The 25,978-nt window shown below is 44.4% G+C and overlaps 1 protein-coding gene across 1 annotated transcript; it reads right to left on the bottom strand.

The window, feature by feature from the left end:
* Positions 1-991: 991 nt before the first annotated feature.
* On the bottom strand, positions 992-12,839 carry LOC142792544 (uncharacterized). Its single transcript, XM_075885648.1, has 5 exons — positions 12,728-12,839; positions 10,597-10,739; positions 10,446-10,513; positions 3,919-4,005; positions 992-1,398 (listed from the first exon to the last, which is right to left on the bottom strand). The coding sequence occupies exons 1-5, from the start codon at positions 12,827-12,829 to the stop codon at positions 1,199-1,201; spliced, it is 600 nt and encodes a 199-aa protein (XP_075741763.1). The 5' UTR covers positions 12,830-12,839; the 3' UTR covers positions 992-1,198.
* Positions 12,840-25,978: the final 13,139 nt, after the last annotated feature.

Consider the following 25,978-nt stretch of genomic DNA (forward strand, 5'->3'; position numbering starts at 1 on the left):
GTACAGATTTATTTTTGTTCTTTTTATTCCCCGAGGATCGTGATTCTCAGTATACTTCGCAGGCTGGAAAAAAGAGAAGTCGGTACAGTGCGTTTTTTTTTAACATTTCCTGAGACATGTTTATGAAAGCAAATGACATGAATGAGGTCTCAATTTTCTAAAGAGAGTATGCCTTTTTTATTTTTGCAAATAGGACTGAAAGGCAAAAGGAAAGAAGACACCACCGTGATTTCTGCAGAGTATACAGCCTACTAATTTTATTCGGACAACTATTGTTGTTCAGTATTTTATTCTGTTCCGGAGTGCATGATATGTAATATAACAGCTCATTTCTCATATACAAAAGGAAGCTATTGCTACGGGGTGCTTTTTTTATCAAACCGATATGTTGCAAATATTCTTTAATTGCCTGGGTCTCGTTACTCGCACGTGTGGACCTTTTATCAAAGCGGGAATGAATCACTGTAAATTGTGTGACCCTCAACGTAACTATGAGCAAAACGCGCTAAAATACTTTTTAATTTACCTCATGTAGCTGTCAATGTGGCAAGGTTGTGACAATTTCTGTCACACACCTCGCAAGTCGCACAACTTGCATGCAATTTCGCAAGCTATCGTGCAATTTTAATGAATATATTCAAGATGGGTGCAGCCGGCGTGCAGAGTGCACTAGCGCTGTTTTAAGTGATATCAAAGGTTACTATGCTGACCAAGCGACGAATTACAATCAAGCAATGCCACAGCCCCGATGCGCCAGAATGGAGTTTATTAACTAATTCGTTGTCGTACTAGGATGGTTGTCCAGATGAAAAGAAAAAAACGAAGGACATGAACTCGTGCTAGCCAATACGTTTATTCAGTAAGCACAATGATTCACTGATACATTGCAAAGCATGCCAAGCCACTTCGATTTATCCAGATCTCTAGGTCTTTTTATAAGTTTTTAGCGGAACTCAATACCCAAGGTACCTTGTTTCTGATGAAAAGGCCACAGCATAAAATGTCACACGCTGTTCTTGGCTGTACACTGGATGGTGCATTGGCATAATTGCTAAACCACGCTTGTGTTTCAATTTGAGTTTATACTTTAATTGTAGCACAAACAAAACCTACTAAACCTAGCTCACAGTATACCAAATCTTTATACAGAACTGTTATTGACTTCAATAATGAATCCAAATATTACGCATAATCTTTTTTACAATAATTTCCGCTCTTGTTTGGGAGACGAAACCAGTAATGGCAGTTGTGCACTCCTATGAGCTAAATTTTGGCAGTCTTCGTCATAAACACCTCTTCCGTAGGGCTCTAATTTCTTGAATTTTCTAATGCAGACATGTGCATTGTTCAATGCAGTAGACAGGTTCCATACTCTCACCTCATACCAAGAGCACATGCCTGCAAAAGGCAAGCAGCAAGTGATAGAATTAACCAGAGACTTTCTTGTAAAAGTCTTTTGAGTTTGTTTTCATAATGCCTAAGACAATATTTTAGAACAAACACTGTTAAACTGGTCATAACTCTGACGTACATCAGGGAGTTCAAAAACTAACGGAGTTCATATGTGATTTTTTTTTTCAGAAAGAGTGAGATGCAGGAACCGAACAAAAACCGAATTTCGTGATAGCGTAAAGCGTGCTTAATTAGTTTTATTTTCAAAACTGTGGGAATGAAAATAAGATAATACTGTCTGTACCGTGATCTGAAAGAGGAACTTTCTCATCAAAAATGGGCCACAACACTTACATTCATTAGGTCAAGTCTGTGTCATCCGTCCAGCTCAGAAAAGCTAACACTATCCCATTCTATAAGTTTCGTTTCTGTCCTAGTTACGTTGCTCTCGTGTCTTCGTCCCACAATTTGTTTTTCAGGGCAAGTTGCCACATATTGATGGACGTCATCTTGTAAGTCAAAACACAAATATAAAGTGGCCAATTTTACTACTTCTCTGAGCTTCGTAGTGTTTCGTTCTACTTATGACACTACTTTATTGTGTCTTTTTTTCGCTTGAAGACGGTATATTTGAAATGAAAGACATATGAAGTGATATCTACCTTAGTGCTTTACGTAGGCTTTAACCACAATATACAATTGAGGTGTTCAGAAACCGGCTACGAACAGGCGAAAAATTGTTGGAGCAGCCCCAACAATATTGTTAGTATCAGAACGTTTGTTTTACTCAGTTTAAGTTCACACTTTTCCGTTCACCATTTGCGTTCACAAACGGAAACGGCAACGTATGAACTTGCCTCAGAAACTTCTAGAGCTGATCTTTCGCACTTGCCTAAATATTGTGAGAGATATACCACAAGTAAAACTATTCCATGGTCGAGTTACTTTATGCAACCACGAGTCACGCGCACGCACATTGCTCTGTGAACTCTTCTAGTAAACCTTTCAAAATGCAGCACTGGATCAATTGCAACGCTATATTTGCACAGGATTCAGAAAAATTACTTATCTCTGAAACAGAATCACTTTTCATCAGGATTGGCTCCCACAGGGACGTTGTTATAGTAGGTCCCATGTGCTTATTTGGATTAACGTGATGTGAATCTGTCACAAGCAGGAGCCCTTACAAAAAAAATGACGAGCAACAGTCAAGATTGGAAAAGGCGCGAGCACACGCACCGTACCACCAGGCCCGATGCCCGTGACCTGAGTTGTGACTGCGCGCGAGCAGCGATGCGCTGACATTGTCGACATAGGCTTGTAAGGAGAAGGTCACATCGCCATCAAACGCACTAGTGACGGGAGTCGCTGGACATCTACTCGGCAATCTGTGACGCGGGCGTCCCGAGAAGTAGATGAAGACTTCGACTTGCTTCGAGGGAGGCTGCTCGGGATGCAGCAACCACTCACAGCAAGCGTCAACCTTCTGGGCGCAAACCTAAGTTGGGCCACTGGGCCCAACCTAGGAAGCCTCCGCCACGTCGCCGACGTCAGGCGACGACGACAATGAGCGACCACGTCGGCATCGACAGGGATGGTGACATTCGTCGAGAGCGTCTAGAAACCCGACAGTGATGCTGCGTGATCGATTCCAGACATTGCGGACTGTCTCCGTGGCGCAATTTGCTTGCCCCGCCGCGGTGGTCTAGTGGCTAAGGTACTCGGCTGCTGACCCGCAGGGCGCGGGTTCGAATCCCGGCTGCGGCGGCTGCATTTCCGATGGAGGCGGAAATGTTGTAGGCCCGTGTGCTCAGATTTGGGTGCACGTTAAAGAACCCCAGGTGGTCTAAATTTCCGGAGCCCTCCACTACGGCGTCTCTCATAATCATATAGTGGTTTTGGGACGTTAAACCCCACATATCAATCAATTCCAGACATTGACAAGCTGCGTATCAGCTGGGTGAAGTGAAGTCGGAGCGAATCGTGAAGGTGCAGTTCCCTGACGCTGTTTAGGGCGGTTGCGTTAGTAGTCGGGTTCGTTGGTAACTTTTGTTTCAGTTTGTGGTTAGTTGCATCTCCTTGTACATTTTTATACTACTATTAGAGAACCACGCCTATCTTCATTAAATGTGGTGTGGTCTTAAGGGAGTCCTGTCTCTGTTCATCACCCACAGGCACCCGTAGTATATGGCAGAATCACTGTGTAAACGAAGTGGTAATAGTAAACGTACGTATGACCTCAAGTTTTCTTTTTTCTTTCAAGGTAGGCGTTGAAACAAAACTTCTTGAATACAGCACATGTGCTACACTTTCTGTGTGACTTCAGCTTTGTGATTTGCTTGCACGTTTAACACCACCTTGCGTGGAGAATAGCATCAACATTTTGCCAGGAAGGTTTATTTATCTGTACGTTGTAGCACCGAGAGAAACCACTTATGAGGAACAGTGCTCATGGAACGTATTTCTGGCATACTGCGATACTGAGATCAATCTTAATTTTAACTGCTACCAAGCAGTGAAACTCACCATAGCACGGGGTTGTGACTTTGAAGACCGCACACTTCCATCTCCAATTCAAATACAGCATTTCGTCTGTGACATTGTACACAGAGCCTGGAATGAAGAGTGGCTTATACTCGTAGGCTTTACGTGAAAACACGTGATATTGCGACTTAAGACTAAAGCCCCATGTGGAATTTCATCATAATTGAGCAGATCTGCTTCTCAACGATGACAGTGTTATTTACTTTGCTTTACCTATAGTTTGTGTACGCTTAGTTTATTTGTAAGTGTGGCGCTCTTACCCCTGAAAAAAAAAGCTGGCTTAAATTTAAATTTCGTAAAAATAGTTCTCACAAGCGAAACATGTGTGTAGCTCATATTTGTAAAGCGTACCCTCAAATGCTGTAAGAAAGGTTCGGGCTTACCCAGAATCTCATGGTAAAAATACCCACTGGTCAAAGTTTAGTTGCGAGAATGCAGTTGTGCGCGGATCTAAACACATGTTCATGGAGCTGCGTGCACGCGCCTGAGACCCGAAACATGACATAGTTCGTTTTGTCACTGCGCTCCTGTCATGGGCTCGTTTCTCCGCGACTTCAGATGGAGGCGAAAGTCCTTGAGACCCCTATATTTAGGTTTAGGCACACGTTGAAAAACCGCAGCTGATCGAAATTTGCAGAGCTCTCTACTACTGTGTCCCTAATAATGATATCGTAGAACTAGAACGTTTAACCTCAGCAACTATTATTAATAATAATAATAATAATAATAGTAATAATAATATTATTATTATTATTATTATTGTATTTCTGTTATAGTAATTATATTAACCTGATAATCCCACCTCTCCAACTACTGCCCCTGATCCGTAAAAAAAGAAGGGCAGGGACAACGCGTACCTTACAGCACATCGACTGGTTCTTGTTCGCCGACTAGATGGCATTTATTGCGCTTGATTTCACCTAATCAGGTATATATCGCTGCAACGGCTGCAGGGTATGCAAAAAAAAATTCGCGGGGTTTTCAATTCATTCACTTAAGGCAACGACAAGTTGACAGCCATCATCTTTTTTTTTCTCCGCCGTTGTATTGATCGTCCCAGGCCAGCCTGTGAAAGTTTTCGGTGCCTAATGTGATTGTTCACTGCCTCCAAGATCAGAAGTCCCCCACCTGATTTTAAATCGCTTCCGTTGTTGCGCTATCTTCAGCTGAGCTAAGGTACCGTAGGGTGACGTCACTATGCCACGTGGCATCATGATGATTTCAAAAACTTCAGAGAACTGTGATATCATTGCGAAGCTAAATTGTGACGTCATCATGGGTTGACAATTTCTCGCATGCCTTTTCACCGACGCCGTGGAACACCAATGGTGCACATTCGTGTTTGGTGACGCATCCAAGGTTTTTGCTCCGATGAATTAACAGAAGCATGTGAGCGTGTTTTGGAGATTTACATGCTGTGATGCCGTGCGTGATCTGATTGGTGACAGCAAATTCAAGATACGAAGAGGGTACGCTGTACATGGCGCAAGGGAGACGCTCAACTGATGAGTACCCATCATGGTGCTAGAGATACAAAAAACGGAAGTAGCAGGGCAGGTGGGGCCGGAAAAAGATGGTATCCTGGGTGCGGTAGTAGCAGCCAGCCGCGTATCTAGCCGATGCTCGCTGCAGGCTCCTATCTGACACTACATCAAGATTCTTTCCGATGGGTGGCATTTCCACATTGTTGCAAAAACACGCTCTCCAAGCCTACCTGCATCTCCACGATACATATCGTGCTTCGTCTGGCGAATGCCGAAAGAGTCTCCGGTCATTGCCCTCCACCGGGTCTAGCATCCGCAGTCATATATGCTGTTGTTAGTGCTGCTGGGCCGACACACCATATGCCATCACTGTCTGCATTTAGCCTTCATTCTACAGCGTTTGTGACTTTTAGATGCGAAGCAGCTTTTGGACTAGCCTGAGCAACGCTGTCCCTCCGTGTGTCCGTATGAACGCACCGCTACTGCACTCCCCTCGCCATAGGTATTGGAGCAGTGCCAAGTAGGGCACGCTGCCCCTGCGAGTTGACAACACGCTCCCCTCTCAGTGCGCACTGACTTCCCTCTTTCCCTCGCCTGCCACGTGCTCGCCACAGCGTCCGCAGTTGCCACCTTGTCCATTCGGCCATAACACCTGCCGGTACCGCAGCTCGCTCCACTACCGCGACCGCCGCTCGTTACACCACCAACTCGTCGGTTCAAGCGCAATAATCCTTTTGCGCCAGCTATCGCCAGACCTAGGCCAGCCATCGCTTTAAAGAAGTCTTCCAGCGTTCACCATGGATGGATGGAAGGATGAATAGATGTGGCTGTACTCTTTAGATTGGGCGGCGGCTAACGCCACCTAGCCGTAATACTTAGTGAACTAACCATTAGATTTATCTTTTTTTTTCTTTAAATATTGAAGTTGAGGATTCGTATTTTACAGTGAATGGTTTAATTTTTACTCGTGCCTTGACTTTAGCCACCAATCAGATAACCTCCTTCAAGTTAAGTCTACCCGCTTAAAGTCTATTTTGCCCTCGCTGTCCGTAAACCCCAGTGCTTTGAAAAACTCTGCGCCATCACTCTGAACGATAGAGTGAAGCCCTTTACAGAACATTATCAAGTGTTCGGCAGTTTCTTCTTCCTCTCCACACGCACTGCATACTGCGTCTACCTCTTCGTATTTGGCCTGATATATCTTGGTTCGCAACACTCCCATCCTGGCCTCAAACAGTAGAGAACTACCCCGAGTATTATCATAGATCCTTTCCTTGGCAATTTCCAGCTTAAAAGTTTGATAGATCTCTAGTGCGGACTTCTTAATCCTGCCAATTCTCCACATGTCAGTCTTCGTTTCGTTCACTTTCTTCTTAACCGATAGGTCTTTTTGGTTTAGCTACCTGCTGTTTTCTAAGTATTTACCAGTCAATTTCCTGGTTCGCTTCCTCCATTTTGTATCAACATTCTTCATGTACAAGTAGCTGAATACCTTTCTAGCCCAACGCTCCTCCCGCATTTCTCTCAATCGCTTCTCAAATTTTATCTTGCTGCTAGCTTCCCTGCCCTCAAATGATGTCTATCCCATATCGCCTTGTACTCCCTGATTTGGTGTATTCCCGTGAGCTCTTAGAGCAAGCCTACCTATTCCACGTTGCTTAATTTCTAATCTTGATTGAACTTCTGATCTCATGCACAAGACCGCATTGCCGAACGCCAGCCCAAGAACCACGACCCCTTTCCATATTCCTCTCACAACATCATACCTATTGTAATTCCACAGTGCCCTATTTTTCATCACAGCTGCATTCCTGTTACCTTTAGTCATCACGTATATTTTATGTTCCCTTAGGTACTCGGTCCGATTGCTTATCCATACGCCCAGATATTTGTATTTATCTGTTATTTCTAGCACGACCTCCTGTATTCTAAGCTCCCTACCTTCGTTATCATTGAAAATCATGACTGCTGATTTTTGCGTACTGAATATAAAATCTAACCTTTCTCCCTCATTATCGCAGATGTCCATCAATCTCGGCAAATCTTCCTTGTTGTCGGCCATTAGCACTACATCATCTGCGTACATTAATGCTGGTAGTGCTGATCAATGCGTTTTCCTTGTTTGACTAAAGAGAGCTTGAAGCCCACTCCACTTCCATCTAATTTGGCCTCTACTCCTTGTAGGTTCACCATGAATAATAAAAGTGACAGGAGACACCCCTGTGTAAGCCACCGTTTTACCCCTGCAGTCCTTGATACCGGTTTTTCCCACTTTATAACTGCCTTATTACCTTTATAGATATCCTTTAAAAGATTAGTGCCTACATGTTCTATGCCTAGTGTCTCCAGTATTCCCAACACTTCCTCTTGAACCACGCTATCGTACGCTCCCTTGATATCCAAAAATGCTAGCCACAGGGGCCTGTGTTCCTTTTCAGCTATTTCGATACACTGCGTCATTGAGAACAGATTGTCTTCCTACTCCCTGTGTTTCCGAAACCCATTCTGCAGTTCCCCCAGCACTCCCTCATCCTCTATTCACGCCTGCAGTTTTTCCTTTATAATCCGCATCGCCAGCCTGTAGACCACTGATGTCACTGTTATAGGACGGTAGTTGTTTATGTCAGCTTTGTCCCCCTTTCCTTTATAGATCATGCTCATCCTGCTAACTTTCCATTCATCGGGAATTTCACCATCAATTACTAGTTTGCTCACTGCCTCTCTTAAAGCCTGCTTAGACTTCAGACCTAATGCCTTTATCAGCATAATTGGAATGCCATCTGGGCCTGTTGATGTACTACTAGGAACCCTTTTCTCAGTCCTTTCCCACTCTCGTTGTGAAAATGGAGCCATTGTACCACTTGATTTACCCTTGTCTATTGCGGTGCGTAAAGCACTTCTTTGTTGAAATTTTTCTGTCACCCTTGTTTTTATATATTCAGTAGCTCCATCCTCTTCGAGCCTAGCACCTTGGGCTGAAATTATGAACCTCTGCTCTAGGCTCGTATCATTATTTAGGGAGATTAGATGGTTCCAAAATTTCACAGCTGCCTTTCTATCTTGTTTATGTACTTCTGCCAGCCACTGAGCTCCCTTTCTTCTAATGTTTTCATTGATCAGAAGGAATGCATCCCTTCTACAACTTAGAAAGGTTTCCCATTTTCTCTCAACATCATCTGTCGGTTGACTCCGCCTTTTAGCATGTCTGCGTTCCCTAGAGGCTTCCTGACGTTTTGCTATGGCTCTCTTAACTTCCTCATCCCACCAACTTTTGGGTTTGTGCCTTATTTTCCGGGGTGACTTGTCACGTGTCTTAGCAAGCTCTAGCTCAATTAGTCTAATTAGATTCGTGTATGTTCACACTGTTTTATTATCCTCCGTGATTACTTTCACAGTTTGTTTAGTGGCTATTTCAATTTGCCTTTCTGGATAAAAATTTTCCTGTAGTTGCTCATCTTGTCTCCTTTCCACTTTCACTGCTCTTCCAAAACTTAGCTTGATACGTTTGTGATCACTTCCCAGACTTCTGGAGCCACCTTGATCTATGTGCATTCACCTGACCTTATCATACATCCTATATGACATCAGTGCATAATCTATGGTCGACTGCAGCCTTCCTACCTCCCATGTTATTTGCCCTTCACACTTCTCGGTACTGTTGCAAATGATCAAATCAAGCCTTTTACACACATCCATGATCATTTCGCCTGTCGGGTCGGTATGCCCATCTATATCTTCTATGTGCGCGTTCATGTCTCCTAGTATAATTATCTCGCACTCTCTTCCTAACTCCTGAATGCCCTGTGATATACACTCTACCATTGCCTGGTTTTCCTCTCTGGCCTTTGTTCCCGTCCGCAAGTACACGAAACCAAGGAGTGTCATTTGACCTGCCACTTTCCCTTTGAGCCATAATTCTTCCTTGCACTCCTGCTTGACCCTTTGCCAGTCTGTACTTTTGTGAATGAATGCCCCAATACCACCCCCCTTTCTGCTGCCTTCTGTTCTGCTGCCTTCTGTTCACCGCAGCACCCGCCTCAGCGCCGTTCAATTCATGGCGCCATACGTGCACAACGCTGCTGCCTCGCATCCAATCAGAGTTCTCTTTGGGAACTTGGTGTGAAATTTTTGCCCCCACTGCGAAACTTTCATTTTAAATTTCTTGCACCGTGTGTTATGCCAGGTTTCTTTTCCCTCCTTGTGTTCCGTGTTTCATACTTGCCGCTGTATGCTCTTGTGCTATGTAATTGTGAGTGTTTGTCTTTTTGTTAACAAATGGCCTCGTTTCTTTCCGTCATCGCGTTCCTTCACAAAAACGAAGCGTCGTAAGGTTTGCGACGCCCTAACCTAGTGCTGTGGTAGTCCACCATGGTGGAGCTGTGCATATGGTGTGCAGCTGCTCTCGCGAACGTCGCTAATGCTATCTCGTCCACGGCTGTCGTATTTAGAAGCACGCGGAAGTGTAGAGGCCTACGTACTTTGCTACGTAAATGCACGTAAAAACATGATCGAAATTTTGGGAGCCCTTCAGCGCGGTGTTTCTCACAATGATATCATGGTTTCGGGGCGTAAAAGCCCAGCTAATATTATCTGTTACGTGGTAATGCAGCACTGAGCAGGGATAGCTTAGCTGGGCTCCAATTACGAAGCGCATTACGTGGCTTGGCGTTATGCTGGCTACACTAGCGCCACAGTTGCTGAAGGTCATTCAAACAAACTTAGTTATTTTGGGAAAGCCTACTAGAGAATTGATTATTGATTTGTGGTGTTTAACGTCCCAAAACCACCATATTTTTATGAGAGACGCCATAGTGAAGGGCTCCGGAAATTTTGACCACCTGGGGTTCTTTAACGTGCACCCAAATCTGAGCACACGGGCCTACAACATTTCCGCCTCCATTACTAGAAAATTCACTTGTAAACATTTTGCTCTGAATATTTGTTGCAAATACAATCCGTGTTCTACTAGAGTGCTAGTCAATTCATTGTTTGCGTTAGCGGGTGAGCGTATCTAACTTAGGATACCTTTGGCTTGGACAAATATTCGGTTCTCATTACGTGGATCAAATGTTCCTAACATTCTGACGTTCTTCCTGTAATGAGAACAGAAAAAAGTTAACAGAAGTGACGTAATAATATCATAATAACCATATAACAATAGTACATATGAATATACTTTTCCAAATTTTCGTAACACAAGTGATGATAAATTATATGAGTTTTGCTTATAGTTAGCAGAACGTCAACGTCACATCGAGTCTTCCCGACTTTTCCTTTCGTTGTGTTGAATGTCCATATGGGAACAGGAGTCTTTAAAAACTGTAAAAAAAGCCCAAAAGGGTAAATATTTCATTAGGAATCAATATACAACAAGAAAGATGTAATTTATTTATGGACAATAAACATCAACATGAATTAAATTGCAATTAATTGTTTCATGACTTCCTTAGTACTATACATTATTATCACACGCAGAAGCGGTTTTAATACGGGACTAGCGGTGATGTTTTTAATGCAAGCGTAAGCGCTGGAGTATTATTATGATGATTAATATTGCCATCCTAGCTCTATCAATATGTCGCACTCAGAATTTCAACGCTGGTATCACATATTCATAAAAAAACATCTATGCCTAAACATGTGCTTATTCCGTAGTCTGCGCTTCGTAGGGAGGGTTAATTTGCACAAAATAAAACGCTCATAGAGTAAGCATATCATATTTAGGCAAACTTATTGGGAGAATGATATGTGGTTTTTTACCAAAACGAGTCACTTAAACTTCGCGCTATAAATGACTAATGATAAATTGGAGTGCGACTTTAGGGGTGCACGTTCTACGAAGAACAGATTGTAATGCCTTATGCGAATTAGAAAAACAGCATGAATGTTTGTTCATCTGTGGTTAAGGTACCATGTGATTTTAATATACAGAGCTTTGACTAAAAGTAACTGTGGGAATATACTGTTTGGGATCGGACTAGTTAGCATTCTATTGTAAACCTGGTTAGCACAAAAAATACATAGAGTACACATAAAAAAGTCGAGGACCTTGTCCTTTCTCATCCTTTCAGCATGTGCATTGTCTATTTTTTGCGCGCTGATCAAAAACCAATGCAGGCTTGCATAACTTAAAATGTTTGATTGGATCAAGTTCTCCGTGAATTGAAGGTGCTATCTGAACATCGTCAACATATGAACATGACGAGGTGCCATAAATGTCGATAACGAGTCCGTGAAACGTTTGCTGTGACGTTGTATAGGTGAAAAAAATCACCATTTGCGAATTCAGGCATTAGTGAAATTGCAAAAGAATGATACAGGTAAATATTGCAGACCCAGTAAATACAATAAAAAGTAATGCAGCACCGCATTTATCAATAATCGTTCATCATGCAGTACAATCACATGCAGCCGATTCCTAGAAACTAAAGGCAATGACCTTCTCCTAAGTCATCGTAGGATTTAATTCGTATAAAACAGAGAAGCAAATGTTGTTCACAAGTCTGTACGCTCTTTTTACCACAAATAGCATAAATGTTTGTCTCCTCTGATCTAGTACGCATTCTTGGACTTTCGCAAACCACTTTCAGCACACGACAGCTAATTTACCTCGTTCGAACGAGCTGTGGTGTAATTTTTGAGTCTTGCGCTCACAAATATTCTTTGTATGCTTCTTGAAATCACTGCCTTTATGACTCGATGATACGGTAGTGATGCTGACACCTCACAACTCAAGCCGTACATGATAAGTGGGGCACATTTAAATTAAATGGGTGGCCAGGATTTTTCATTTCAGCGGTGGCTCATTAACAAGAATATATTTGGCAGCGACAACACCATAGATGTCGAACGATTAGTACGTCAAGTGTCATTTCCGTTTGAATAGAATTCGAATAACTTCAGTAGGCTGTGTATGGTAGTGTGTCAAGCTCCATCTCACCTTGGTGTGTACTGAATATAATAGTTCTTCAGCCATGTATGTACTTCCACTTCATGCAGGACACGAGCGTGCAATAATAACTTACTTTAGCTAGTATACGGCCGTGCACAAATGAGCTCACATCACCCTGACTGCAAAGCATGGGGAATGGGTAAAAGTACAAAAGTATAACATTGCCATTGTAATCTACAGGACACCTAGTTTATCAAAATATACATCTATTTCAGTGTTTCTCTACTAATTGGAGCTACGTCAACCACGGCGCACGGTTCGTACACATAAATAATAAAGCTCAAATAACTCTGCGCAAGAAAATACTTGTGGTTCACGTACATGGTTGGGTTGCCGTAAAAAAAGCGTGTACTACCTTTCTGACACCGTAATTCAGTGGGGAAAATTTCAAATTGCATTCGAACGTTGCTAAATAGGCGCTGAAAAGTATGGCCGTCAGCAGTTTCCTTTCTTTCATGCCTTGTACTCTTAAGATAACGGCAAAGTGACTTTCATACAAAATGTTTCGCTTCGACAGACTCAGAAGCAGCAGGTGGCAGTTTCAGAACAATGCCTAATGCATATAGCTCTTCCTTACTGTTCCCTGAACGAGTGTTTGTAAAGCCAGCTGCCTACTGTCTGGGTGGTACTTGCCACGGTTAAAATAAACAATTGTAATTTTCAGCACTGTGCGCCCAGCAGTTGCTACGCTGACTTAAAAAAAAACTATTTATGGACCAGATGACGAACTTTTTTAAGAAGCTGTAGCTGCGTCTTGAAGAGTGTAATGTGGTCGCGTTATTAGGCCAAGTTTGCAACACACGCTCATTGGCTTGCAAGGCTTTTCTTTTGGCCAGATAAGAAAACTCTGCCATGGGCAAACCAATGGCAGTGCTCATAAAATTAGCCCTGTCTAAATATGTGTGGATGCCCGCTGAAATAGTAGTGATAAAACCCACCAGGCCACTTTAGTGGTTGGACGAAGTACCACTAGGTCGTTAGATAATGCACGCAACTACAGAGGCGCATGCTGTAATTTATACTGCGACGGAGGATAATGAGTAATCATAAATTTGCGTTTTGTAGGAGTTCATGCTCTGAATGAAGCCTTGGTTGCGCAAGTCCCATATTTTTACGCCTGGTACCAGCACACGCAAGAGATATAAGGGAACGACGTTAATCAAGTATTATATGATACCGTGAAATAATGAATGTACGGTTTGGCAATATTGAAACAAATCATTTTGAAAGTCACCCCATTAATAGAATGCGCTGTCCACACATTTTGCGTGCTATCATGTTATTTTTCTGGGAGAATTCTTCTTTATTCTTTCTTTTCAAAGACGTAATTTTATACGATTGTATTTTCGCTGGTACCAGTTTAATTTTACGCGACTCGTGATAGGTGGATGGCCTATCATGAGAAAAAGAAAAATGTTTCTTTTTAGAGTGAAGCTTTCGATGTCTAGATGAAATCGGAATTTCTTACATGCCATTATTACTGCTGGTGCGTGAGTGCCACAGAAACCAGGCAAACAAAGCTTCTCCCCACTTTTCCACTAAAATAAGTTGTTCGCAGTTGGAAACGTACGCCTACATACTATGTGGGTGCATGCAATAGGCGAGTAATACATATCAGTAATTAGCTAAGTAGACACAGATAATTCCACTGAATGAGAGTAAGGTAGCTTGCGTGGAACATCTGCGTTTCCATATTGATGTCTCAAGCCTGTGTGCTGCGTTGAATTCTTTAGTTTTAATGCAGGTTTCGTTATGAGACTGTTGTGAACCTGCAATCTCAAGGTACCTCTAGATGCGATGTCTATCAATCCAAGAACCCCCGGGCAGCAATCGCATCCCGGGTGCCGCGACATGAGCGGTCGGTTGCCACGCATGTTCCGGGAAGAGATTTTGACCTTGTTGTTCTAAAAAGTTTGGTTCTTAGTTGTATAATAAAGAATGAAGCCTTGCGACTGGCATGGTGTTTTTGCGTATCTACATTCGGCTTTTGTAATTTCTCTTTTGGTGATTTGCGGCCTAAGTAAGACATAACTATTTCATACACGGTTTGACTTTATTATTGGAATATTTCAGGCCTGCGTTGGAATATTGTTAAATATTGCGCTTCTCATTTTTATAACTTTTGCCGTAACGCACTTGGTTCGGCAGTTCCAGTTGCTTTGCTGGCGATGTGGTGCGAATTATGTTCTCGCAGGAGCACTCTAAGCCAAAAGGGAGCAACAGGGGTATAGGGGTTGCTCCTTTCAGGGAGCAATTGCATTGCCACTCCCATTACTCCCCTAAAAAGAGTAACTGCTGAGGGACGAAGCGTTGCTCTCCTTTCAGTTCCTCCTTCGGGGGATGAACAGTTACTCCCTCCAGTTCCTCCCTGCAGACGAACAGTTACTCCCACCAGTTGCTCCCTGCGGACCAACCATTACTCTCACCAGTTGCTCTTCTAAGAGCAACAGTTACTCTTTACCGTTCCTCCCACGTGTTCACAGTTACTCTCTCAAAACCAACTGCACATGCTTCCAGTTACTCCTTGGGGAAATGACTATCTGGAGTATGCTTGTCACACGCTTAACACATGGCGAGAGCTCCTTGGAAGAGCACTGCTTGGGTGCTTCCAATACAAAAAGTGGACAATATTGAAAGGAAAATAAATGCTTTATTGTTCTTTTTATGAGTCGACGTGTGAGCACACGTAAAAGTATACTCCGCCACACCACAGCCAGCACTAAACAAGCACCATAATACTTCAAAAGTTTTCTGTGTCATCCGTGGAAAAACAATCTTTAATTTCTAGCATAGGGCAGTCTGTGTCATCATTGGTGAGAGAAGGGCAACTTCTCCAATTCTGAAGAACTCAAGTTTCGCAGCTGGTGTTTCCATCAGGCTAGCGCAGCGGAATGTCACTGCAGGCATATGTGAAGCATCTCATTGCTGCAAGAAAAAAAAAGTATAAGTGTGAGGTTAAACATGCCAGAATCAATACATAACAACGAGTCACACACACTGCAGCAGCGCTTGCATTCTAGGATGTCTACTGCAAAACGAAATGTGAAAAAAAATGAAGGTTCGGCCAAACGTTACTTGGCAAGCTATATAAATGCTGATGTGGTAGACGCTCTTCACATGATGTCTCAGATAGCAATATTCTGGAAGAAAATGTGCAGCACTTCAACAAGGCATATTTGTAGCAGTTAAAGATACCCTTAGATTCAGTTACCTTGTTTCCTATACACAGCTGAGTGACATTTCTATGAGCCCATTCACCAATGGGCATTCTAAGTGAGATCATATGTGTGGCAACTAACACGTACCGTCCGCTCATGTTAAAATACTTATTTAGCTCGTGCACATAGTTGCTCTCGATTCTACTGTTCTATCATACGCTGCTGCGTCTTGAATTGTGCAATACCTGTAGGCACAAGCCAAGCATGCAAAGCCTGCTTGAAAGCAACCATTTACAGAGGCTACATGCATGATAATCTTCAGTATATTTCTTTGTACCTGATGCAAACGGCTGGACAACACTATAGACAAATAAATGTAGATGGTGCTACCTTCAAAAAATGCTTTAAACTGAGTAAACTAGGGTGCGTTTGTTCACTCGGTTGACAAGTCACAGCCATGAGTTATGTGAACGAAGCAATGTATTTTAAGGCATGTACAGATATTCTGATTCTTTGTTTGACAGTGTCACAGTTAGCTTGCCAATACATATATATCTAAGAGCAAGATGTTAAGCTTTTATTAGTTCAACGTCTTGTTGGTTCACAGCCAAACAGGTTACTGCTTTGTTAGACAAATTGGAATAAGCGCACCGCGGTTTCCAAAAAAAAAAGCATTATTAGAAGTTAGCTCCCGGTGTGAATGTCTGCCTATTTATTTTGTACTGTCTTCTACATGTGCCACAAAGACATTTGTTGAGAATGTGCTACCATTCAAGCCAAGATCGCGTACTTTGTCAATGTGGTGGAAATACAAACATTAGAAACACTGCCACCTCTAGTAAGAGCATAACACTTCAGGATCTTGGAACAGCAAGGAGGTGCACAAGAAAGTTAAGCCCACTCTTGCAGAACTTTGAACGCGAATTTTTCAGAGTGGGGGAGGTCAACATGCTGTGGCACTTTTAAACCCACGAAACATCTGCAGAAAACAGGGTAAAGGCAAGTCAAGAAACGATGTTATGAAGGCCTGCTCATGGACAGCTTTGTGAATCTAGGCCCAAGTGTTATGCTTTGTGCAAGCCAAAATCCATGTAAATAGGGAAAGCGTACTTTTAGGAGCACCAGCGTAAACAAATCTTGGCAGTTGGCTTTCTAGTACAAACAGCAATCCCTGCAATGAAAACATAAACATTTTATCTTAACGGTAACAGTGTGAGCACACACACGGGCCAGCGGAGCCATGTCAAATTGTCAGTGCCAGTGTAACCATGTGGCATGATGAACTATTCTCTGGCCAACACATGCACAGTTGGCCCCTAAAAAGCGATGCTTTCATATACGTAGTACAAAAAGTCTACACTTACCAAAATTCACTTGCTTTATGTACTTTAGCACCGTTGGGAGCATCTTTATCTGCAGTATAACCAAATCTGTGTCATATCCCTGAAAAAAAGTAGTAAAAGACATGCATCAAATATTATTTCATTTGGTAGCAGTGAAGTCAGGTTAAGAACAGCCAAGTGGGAATCAGCCTAATTATGTGCATGCGGCAAATCCCAAACAGCGTTATTGAGGTTGCCGAAGTTTTCGTCGATTGGTATTAACGTCGATATGTGACTTTAACGCTTGCCAACTTTTCACAGCGCATAAATATTTCATGATGCAGAATAATGACAACGCTAACGAGAACATACAACATTTATGATTGTCTTTTACAGTATTCAGTTTTCCAAAGGTTTTGCATCACTAAAGAAATCTGAAAGATTTGGGTCATTCCTCCTCCAATTGTTCTGTCCATATGTAAGCTGCTCGCTTGATGGTGCGCTTATAAAATAGTACGTTCAGCGCGGAGGTGAAGCAAGTGACGCAGTGATGTGGGCAGATTTTTTTTTTTTTTGAGGCGTGCGGGGAGGGGGGGGGGGGGGTCCGCTTATCTGAATCGGAGGCCGGGCAAGCGAATATGGTCGTCAATTTGGGCTCCCTACGCCCGGCCTAAACAAATTCCGTGCGCAACCGCCTGGCTATGCCAGTGAAGTGATGCGACAATGATTTGTTCACTTACTGATTTAAATACACTTTACAGCTCTAAAAACTGCGGCCCAAGGCCCCAACACTCAGCCGTTAACGTTACATAATGGTAGAAAAGTGCCAGTATGAAGGCAGCTACAACCCCGCCCCAATGTTTTTTTCAAGCGAGGTAGTGTTGCGGAAATGAACTTTTAACTGCAAAAGTACACTGGCACTGCAGTGGTGACAGGGGAAGCAAGAGGGTATGCAGGCGGTAATAATAGAGGTAATTTAGTCCGATACGGCTAGCAATGGATACGGTAAATAAGAAAGAGCAAATCATTTCTCTTTTAATAGCGCGACCACTCAACAATGTATTGTAAGAGCATTAAATGTTGCTGGAAATGCCACTCACCTGCACGCTGATGCATGCACAGTCCTTTGTCCGACGAGCGAACAGGCTTGCAGATAGCTGAAGACGTGTTTACGATGTGTTTGTTCCACCCAGCAGCAAAATCCACAACAACTTCGTGCTCCATAAAGATAAATATACACGAACCTTCATCACGAATAAGTAGAAACGCAAATCTGGCACACACACACGATCAAAACATAGCTCACAAGCTCGCATGTCCATGTGCTCGCCGATCACAGACCATATGAATATGAGTAGTGCGAACGCGAACCTAGTTGCGCCGAAAAAAAAAAAACGTCAAGCAGTGGCAGCACAGGCGTCAGCGCAATGCTTTCAGTGTGTTCTCCTAATAGACTTATAAAAAAAACTGAGGTACACTAAAACTCATCATTAAATATAAAAAATTGAGTGTAATTTTTATTTAGTGCTAGTAAACACAAACACTGAATAAAAATTGATTTGTAAATTGCATCGCTTGCTACACTAGCGCCACACTTGTCGTGCGGGCGCAGATGGCGCAGATTTGTCATTCTGCCCTCAAACTACACGGTGAAGCGTGCTACTATAAGTGTACGGCTGATGAAAAGCGCGTCTGGGTCCGCTTTTTTTTTCTTCTCCGATATATTTGGGGGGGGGGGGGGCTCCTTATGCACGTGTTTCGGTGCTTGATCGACTTTGACGCCCTTCCTTCGCGAACGAACGGCGTGTCTAGGCTTTTTTTTTTATCGTTGTTTTGCACGTGTTTCGACGTTCGGTCCGCTTTGACGTGCCAATTCTCCATTCTGCTGCTGCGTGTGTTAGGTACTTGCCGTAGCTGTATTCTCAGGCCTTCTGTGTTCAGCCAGCGCTGCTATCTTATTATCTGCGGATGCTAAAATAAATCACTGTTTTGGTTCGGTGAAGTTTGGCACACAGAACAAACAATAATCTGGCCGATGAATATCAATGTGGGCGGCATGCATATTTGTGTGCGGTGTCCTGCCGGGGAGTAACAGTTGCGTGACGAGAGCATTTACAGCGGTTCCTCCTTCCGTTGCTCCCTTACAAACTTAAGATGAATACATTTGCTCCCCCATTCTCGAACAAGTCGGCCATCTTGTTCCGCTTGGTCTTTTCGGAGAGTAACAGTCGGTCTGAAGGAGTAAAAACAGCCGTTGCTCCCATTTCGGCCGTTTTTGGCTTAGAGTGAGGTATTATAAATGCTTTCTCCCCTGGGTTCAAATTTGTTAAATTTTCTAATGCACTTTGATATATCTTTGGATGCAAGAAACTTGTTACACACTCGCAAGTCATACAAATGACGAGTGGCTGTAACAGCGAAAACAAAGCAAATGAGCATTGCAGTAGTGGCGTCAGTGATGTTTATGTATATGCGAAGGCATTTTGAGAGAATTATTGTGAACGAATTGACAGCAGAAGAAGCAACGAAACATAGCACTTTTGCTGAATCTTCGTATTAGAAATAGACAAGTATTTATTAGAAAGACATATATGAGCACAAGAAAGGTAGGTACTATTCAATTTAGTTACTTGACCGTTACTGTAATCATTTATATAACTTAGAACGTTCGATAAACTGCTACAAAATCTCATAATATATGTGAGTTTTAGTGCACTTGAATGTGTCCCTTTACTGAAAATGGGTGCAAAACATGCTGTGTTAGAATGAATGGAATGAAAAAACTTTATTTCGGTCCTGCAGGACGCGCTTAGCGCGTAGCGGGCATCTCCCACGTAGGGACCGACAGGGAGTACCTGGCGGCCGCTTCGTGGGCCTGCTGGACTGCCCATTGCTGGTCGGCGAGAAGTGAGCTCCTGAGGGACCTCTCCCACTTGCTTGAGGTAGAGTCGGGAGGAGTTGTTCTACACTCCCAGAGCATGTGTTCGAGTGTCGCTGTGTGTCCACATGCTGTGTTAGAGATGCAATTCATTCTGGATCTTTTTGAACATACTCTACACCGCATAAGCCTACACTGATCGAATGCCTTTAAAACCAGAACTCCCAGTAGACTGTAAATAAATAGAAAAGCTATGCCTTTAGAGATGTTTTTCTAGGATCGGTGCAATTTGAGCGTATCTGAAGCAGGTGGTGGCCATCAAGAATTTTTCGTTCAATTAACGAACAATTTTAGCGGGTGTAACACAAGACAGTATAGGAGAGAGAAGTAAACGTTTATTTTCGAAACAGTGCACCGAGCAACGCCCGGTGTCACCCTGGGGTGGGAGGGCTCCTTAGTCCAGGAACCTTCTGGCTTCTACTGCCCTCTTGGCCCTGGCCACGAGTTGTTGTTGGTCTTTCAGGTCCTCGAGGGCGAGCTTCACCGCCCACGTTTCTGTTAGGTCTTTGTTCGTCCGTCCGGCTTCATTATCAGTCGTTTGTTATTGCGGATAACGTCTGGCAATACACTGACATGCAAGAAGCAAGTGTGCCAGGGTGTCCAGTACGCTGCAGAGTGGGCACATAGAGCTATATCTCTTTGAGTAGAGACGATGCATTAGAGCATCATGTGTGTATGTGCTGCTTTGCAGGCGTCTCAGTATCCCGCTTTCCCTTTTTGTCAGTTTTTGGGTGTGGTGGAGCGTATACTCGTCGCTCCAGTCTGTAATGCTGGAGTAGGTGTTTGAACAACTTCCGTCTCTTCAACGACGGGTTGGATGTTCTGTGGGCAGGGGGCAGCCCGGCTGACATGCTCGCGGGCAGCTGTGTGGGTCGCTTCATTTCTCTGCAGACCCTTGTGTCCTGGTACCCGTAATATACAAGTGTATGGGAGTGGAGTGCTTATATAAATAAATATTTTTTATTCGAGTTTGACCCGCCGCGGTGGTCTAGTCGCTAAGGTACTTGGCTGCTGACCCTCAGGTCGCGGGATCGAATCCCGGCTGTGGCGAATGCATTTCAGATGGAGGCGGAAATGCTGTAGGCCCGTGAGCTCAGATTTGGGCACACGTTAAAGAACACCAGGTGGTCGAAATTTCCGGAGCCCTCCACTACGGCGTCTCTCGCAATCATATTATGGTTTTGGGACGTTAAACCCTACATATCAGTCAATCCATTTTTATTCGAGTGTAACTAAATGTTGTTGTAAACTTTCATCCAAGTGCAAAAGTAATGTGTGTGAACCTGCATCTATTGAATTGGTAAAAACAGGCATGAGTTCGATGTATTTCTGTATTATTTGATATGAAACTCATGAAGAACATTAGTATTTTGTTGCTAACTTAGGCGCGAAACTTGGTTTTATGGCATTTATTCCCAACAATCCAAGAAAGGCAGCTTCTTAAATTACCGAAACGTTTGTCCCGTTAAAATTTTTTTCTTTGTAGTTGGAGACTTAAGCATATCTAGGCCCTTCGTGTAAGCGAAAAAGTTCGACATCGGTGTAAACAGCCGCTTAGCATCTTCATACACAACCAGTGCAGGATATGTTCAGCTCGTTCCTCGCCGACTGATCTGCAATCTTTACCTTGCTCTAGTAAGCACTTTGGTCACGTTCACACTGATTTGGATAGTTTCCTTCCCACGACAGGTGCTGCGAAACGCTGAGTCACGGGGGCAGTTGACCACCTCTCGCCATACGCCGAGTCTGCTGTACTCTGACAGCTACAGCCCGCGACATTACTTCCATTGTGCTTCATCGATTTATTTTCCGTCACTGGCCTGCTCAGGATCTGCACAGTGACCTCAGTCGTGTCTTCAACTTCTAAGTAATTAGGCTATTCGTAATGTGTGCCAAGGGGTTGATCGCACGAGCATGGCGTACCACCCTCAAACTAAAGGGAATAAAGACAGTTTCGACCACATGCTCAGTGAGGTGCGCTCAATGCACAACACATCCGATCCAGTAAATCGGGACGCTATTCTATACTTCGTGACCTCTTTCGGAACACTGTGTATTCCCTATTTCTTACACTGTGGTGAACACCACTCGACCTAATTCGGCCACACTGGTTTATGCTTATAAGTATGCGCCCATATATGACACAGTGAGGCACGCTGAAGAGTGCCGTCACCTTGAACGGACCTTTACCACAATCGACCAAGAGTTCCAGAAGAGAATGGTCAGCGTCACCACTTCCGCGCCCACCCGTCTTTCCTCTTTTATTGCTTGTGTGGTTCTGATTTCCTACCACTGTATCTCGTCTCCAAGTGCGGTTAAGTAGAAATTGCCGAGCGCACTGACCCATAACCTATCCGAGTGAACCCGGCAAATCATCTTCGAGCATGCACAGTGGTAGCACTGTCTTGGAAACTGTCAATATCAAGCATCGCAAGCATACTACAATCCACAAATTGTGACGAGCTACCTAGATGACGCTTGGCTCCTTTTTCTTCCATGACACCATTGCATCAAATTTTTTTTCAGTGGTCTGTCTGTACCGTGCATGGTTCGTTGATGTTGTGCGCTCTTAGGTTTCGAAGCCCGTCACTTTATATAGTTGCCAACACGTCCTAGGCACGCAAGGCATTGAGAACAGTGGTGCGCTTCTTGCGGGCTAGTGGTCTGTAAAACAGGCTGTAAGCAGCGTCATGGATCGAACGAATACAGGGCACTCTATTCCCTGACGAAGGCAGGCCCTCCTGTCGAAACGTACGAAGTATTGAACAATTTCGCACGTTCGTCCGTCGTTTCTCAAAGCATACACACCTCTGGATCCGCGGAATAAATTCTCTCTCTCTCTCTCTCTCTCTCTCTCTATATATATATATATATATATATATATATATATATTGTAGCATTCATTAAGCACATCTACTTTCTTTACACATGTTCATAATCACGAGTAGCCATCATCTTCATCTGCTGTGGGGACTTGGCTTGCCTGAGTTCTGTGCCTTGGGTGTGGTCGCTTCATCGTGTCTTCTGGGCCTAGTAAAGGTTGCCTTCACCGTTGCATCACAAGAGGTGGAGTGTGCTCTGCGATCTTCCTTCCTCGCCCAGCCCGCTCTACCTCTTGGAGCTCCGCTCATGTCGTCGTCTGTGCCAGGTGTCCGGTTACATGCCTCCGGACGAGCCAACCGGAGCTTCTGCATCTACCTCCACGGCCCGGCTGCCACGGCCTATCCGTTTTGGATTATCACCGCGCACCAGCGTGAGCCACCCACGTTCGCCAGATTTCGAGGTGAAGATGTGGAGCATTGGTTCAACCACTTCAATCAAGCGAGTTCCACTAACAACCAGGATGATCCTACCAAGCTTCTCCGTGTTTCCTTTTATCTGACAGGCGTAGCGAAAACATGGTATTTCAATCATGAAACAGAAATCACGGACTGGACACATTTCAAGCAACAGCTTCGCCAAATTTTTGGCACCCCGGCGGTTCGTTCAGCTCTCGCGAAGAAGACACTGAATGCTCGCAAGCAACAATGCGGTGAGTCTTACACCTCGTACATGTAGGATGTGCTTGCTCTCTGTCACCGTTTCAACACGTCCATGTCTGAATCAGAGAGTGTTCGTCATCTATTGAAAAGGATCGGCACCGTCGCGTTCAATGCCTTAGTCATACAAAACCCGACCACAGTCGCTGACGTTGTTGCCACGTGCCAATGCCTAGAGGAACTTGAGTCCCAACGGTTACCGCCGGGCAGCTCTGAAAACACCACCATGACTGATGCCTCAATGCGTGCTATGATCCGGTCGATTATACGGGAAGAGCTGCAATCTTTCGGCCTCTCAACGACACCAAGTCCACCTCCCCCCTCCAACACTGCTTTGCGTGACGTTTTAAAAGGCTTTTGGCGTCCATGACCGGGCCAGCGTATGTAGACTCTCTGGTAACTCGAGTCCAGCTGACGTACGCACAAGTCCTCGGTCGTTCACCACCTGTCGTACAACCGATGCCCGCACACTCGACGCCTGTCCCACTGGCTTCGTTAACTCCGAGTGCACCTAGCCAGCCCTTTCACCCACCATGGCGGTCATCTTGTCCGATCTGTTATTACCGCGGCTACCAGGGCCACATTTCACGCTTCTGTCGGAAGCGTCAGCAGGACGAGCGTCATGTATTCGACCCCTACGCATGAGATGATGGGACAAGTGGGTCCGCTTTCCAACGTCGTCCTTATGATCCACTGCTACGTCGCTCACAGTCTCTGACTGCGACATCTGAGCCAACTCCTTCTTTATTGCTCTACTAGACGCCGCTCATTATTACCCCTCCACCGCTGCACGTCTCCATTGCGACCTGTCTCGCAATTCACCAACCAATGCACGGAAAACTAACCTCTGCAGCTTTTAGAGGAAAAGCTGCATCGAACGAAAAGACAGAAATTTCTCCAGTGCGTCCATGTAATACGATATCTGTTTTAATAGAAGGTGTGAACGTGGACGCTTTAATAGACACTGGTGCTTCTTTGTCTGTGATTGATCGTTCCTTGTGCTCACGTCTGCGAAAAGTCCCCACCCCTTATGATGTACCTGCACTGCTCGCTGCTCCAGGGGACGTCATTAGACCTGTCGCTATGTGCACCACTTGTGTTTTCATAGCTGGTCTTCTCCATTTTGTGCAATTTGCCGTGCTTAGTTCGTGTACCCACCAGCTTATATTAGGCTGGGATTTTCTGTCTATGGCGAACGCTTCCATCTGCTGTCGTGAAAATGTTGTTCATATGATGGAAACTGACTATGCCCTTTATGAGAATGACAAGCCCGTTCGCTTGCTCGCTGCGGAAGATACCGAGCTACCACCTTGTCATCAGCGAATAGTTACCATCACTTCTAATGTGATCGACTCTGGTGACATGTTTGTCCAACCATCTGCACGCTGTGTCGCAAAAGGTATAGCCCTTGCTTCAGGTGTAGCGCGGTACCACAATGACTCCGGCCTTCTCTACGCTACAAACCAGACGTCTGAGAAAATTCTCATTCCTAAAGGCACCACAATGACTTGCGTTACCGAATGCCAACCTGTCTCTGTTGAGCCGCTTATGCCAGCGTGTTCTGACCTTCCTTCTATTGGACGTTCATCATGCGTTTCTGTTCTTGCTGCGACTATTAGTCCAGAGCTGACCTCTTCACAGACAGATGAGTTGCTTGCCTTGCTACAAAAGCATAAGAGATTGTCTGATGACCATTCCTCATTTCTGGGACAGACGTCCATTATCACGCATCGTGTCCAGACCAATGGCACTTCCATCGTACGCCGTCGACCATATCGCGTCTCTTCGTCCGAGCGTGAGGTCATTGAAGAAAATGTGGCCGATATTCTGCAACGGAACAATACACGTCTCTCCGCGAGTACTTGGTCATCCCCTGATGTTTTAGTGAGGAAAAAAGATGGCTCGGTGCGATTTTGCGTGGACTACAGAGCACCTAATAAGATTACCCAAAAGGATGTTTACCCCATGCCACGCATAGACGATGCTGTTGATTCACTTCAGTGTGCCGAGTACTTCTCAAGCCTAGACCTGCGTTCGGGTTACTGGCAAATACCTTTGCCTTTGCCTGAAAGCCTCGGGTGACAACATATACTATCTCAAGAGCACTTCCTTAACCTCGTCATAGCTATCAAACGCTTCCCTCGACATGCACGTTATTGCGTCGGACACTTCGCCGGGAAGAAGAGCTAACAGGTTATGCGCCCAAAGAGATCGCTCCAAAGCATTTCGCTCAAAGACGTGTTCAAACTTGCCGAGATTAGAGACTTGCTTCACACAGCCCTTCTCTAAACTACTATAACCTAAGCTAGAGTAGTCTGGTGAACTGAGGGAAAAACATCAGGCACTTACCGCATCTATGTCTCTAACGCCAGCTGATCCCGCAGCTGCCAACCACTGTTACGATAGACGGGGACGCCAACACGGACCCGAAGGCGCCACTGCTCCGATCTCCGCCGACATAATCACCAGCCGTTTGGTAGCGTAGGTTTCTTCGTTCACAACAACTTCTGCGCAGAGCTGATAGACGAGCGGCGGGACAACGGTGAGTTAAAGCAAGGTTTATGTACAGCATAGAAAGAGAGGCGTTACAAATTCGACACTGGGGCCGACAGTTTAGAGACTCGAAGAGCCAAGCTCTCTTCTCTGACA

Source organism: Rhipicephalus microplus, unplaced genomic scaffold, assembly GCF_043290135.1.
Source record: "Rhipicephalus microplus isolate Deutch F79 unplaced genomic scaffold, USDA_Rmic scaffold_226, whole genome shotgun sequence".
NCBI lineage: Eukaryota > Metazoa > Arthropoda > Arachnida > Ixodida > Ixodidae > Rhipicephalus > Rhipicephalus microplus.

Coding starts and splice junctions, on each gene's coding strand:
- LOC142792544 (XM_075885648.1), bottom strand. CDS start 12,829: ATGAAAGAAAGGAAACTGCTGACGGCCATACTTTTCAGCGCCTATTTA. Junction 4,006..10,445: donor AATATTTGTCCAAGCCAAAG/GTATCCTAAGTT, acceptor TCTTCATTCCAG/GCTCTGTGTACAATGTCACA. Junction 1,399..3,918: donor AGTCACAACCCCGTGCTATG/GTGAGTTTCACT, acceptor TGCCTTTTGCAG/GCATGTGCTCTTGGTATGAG.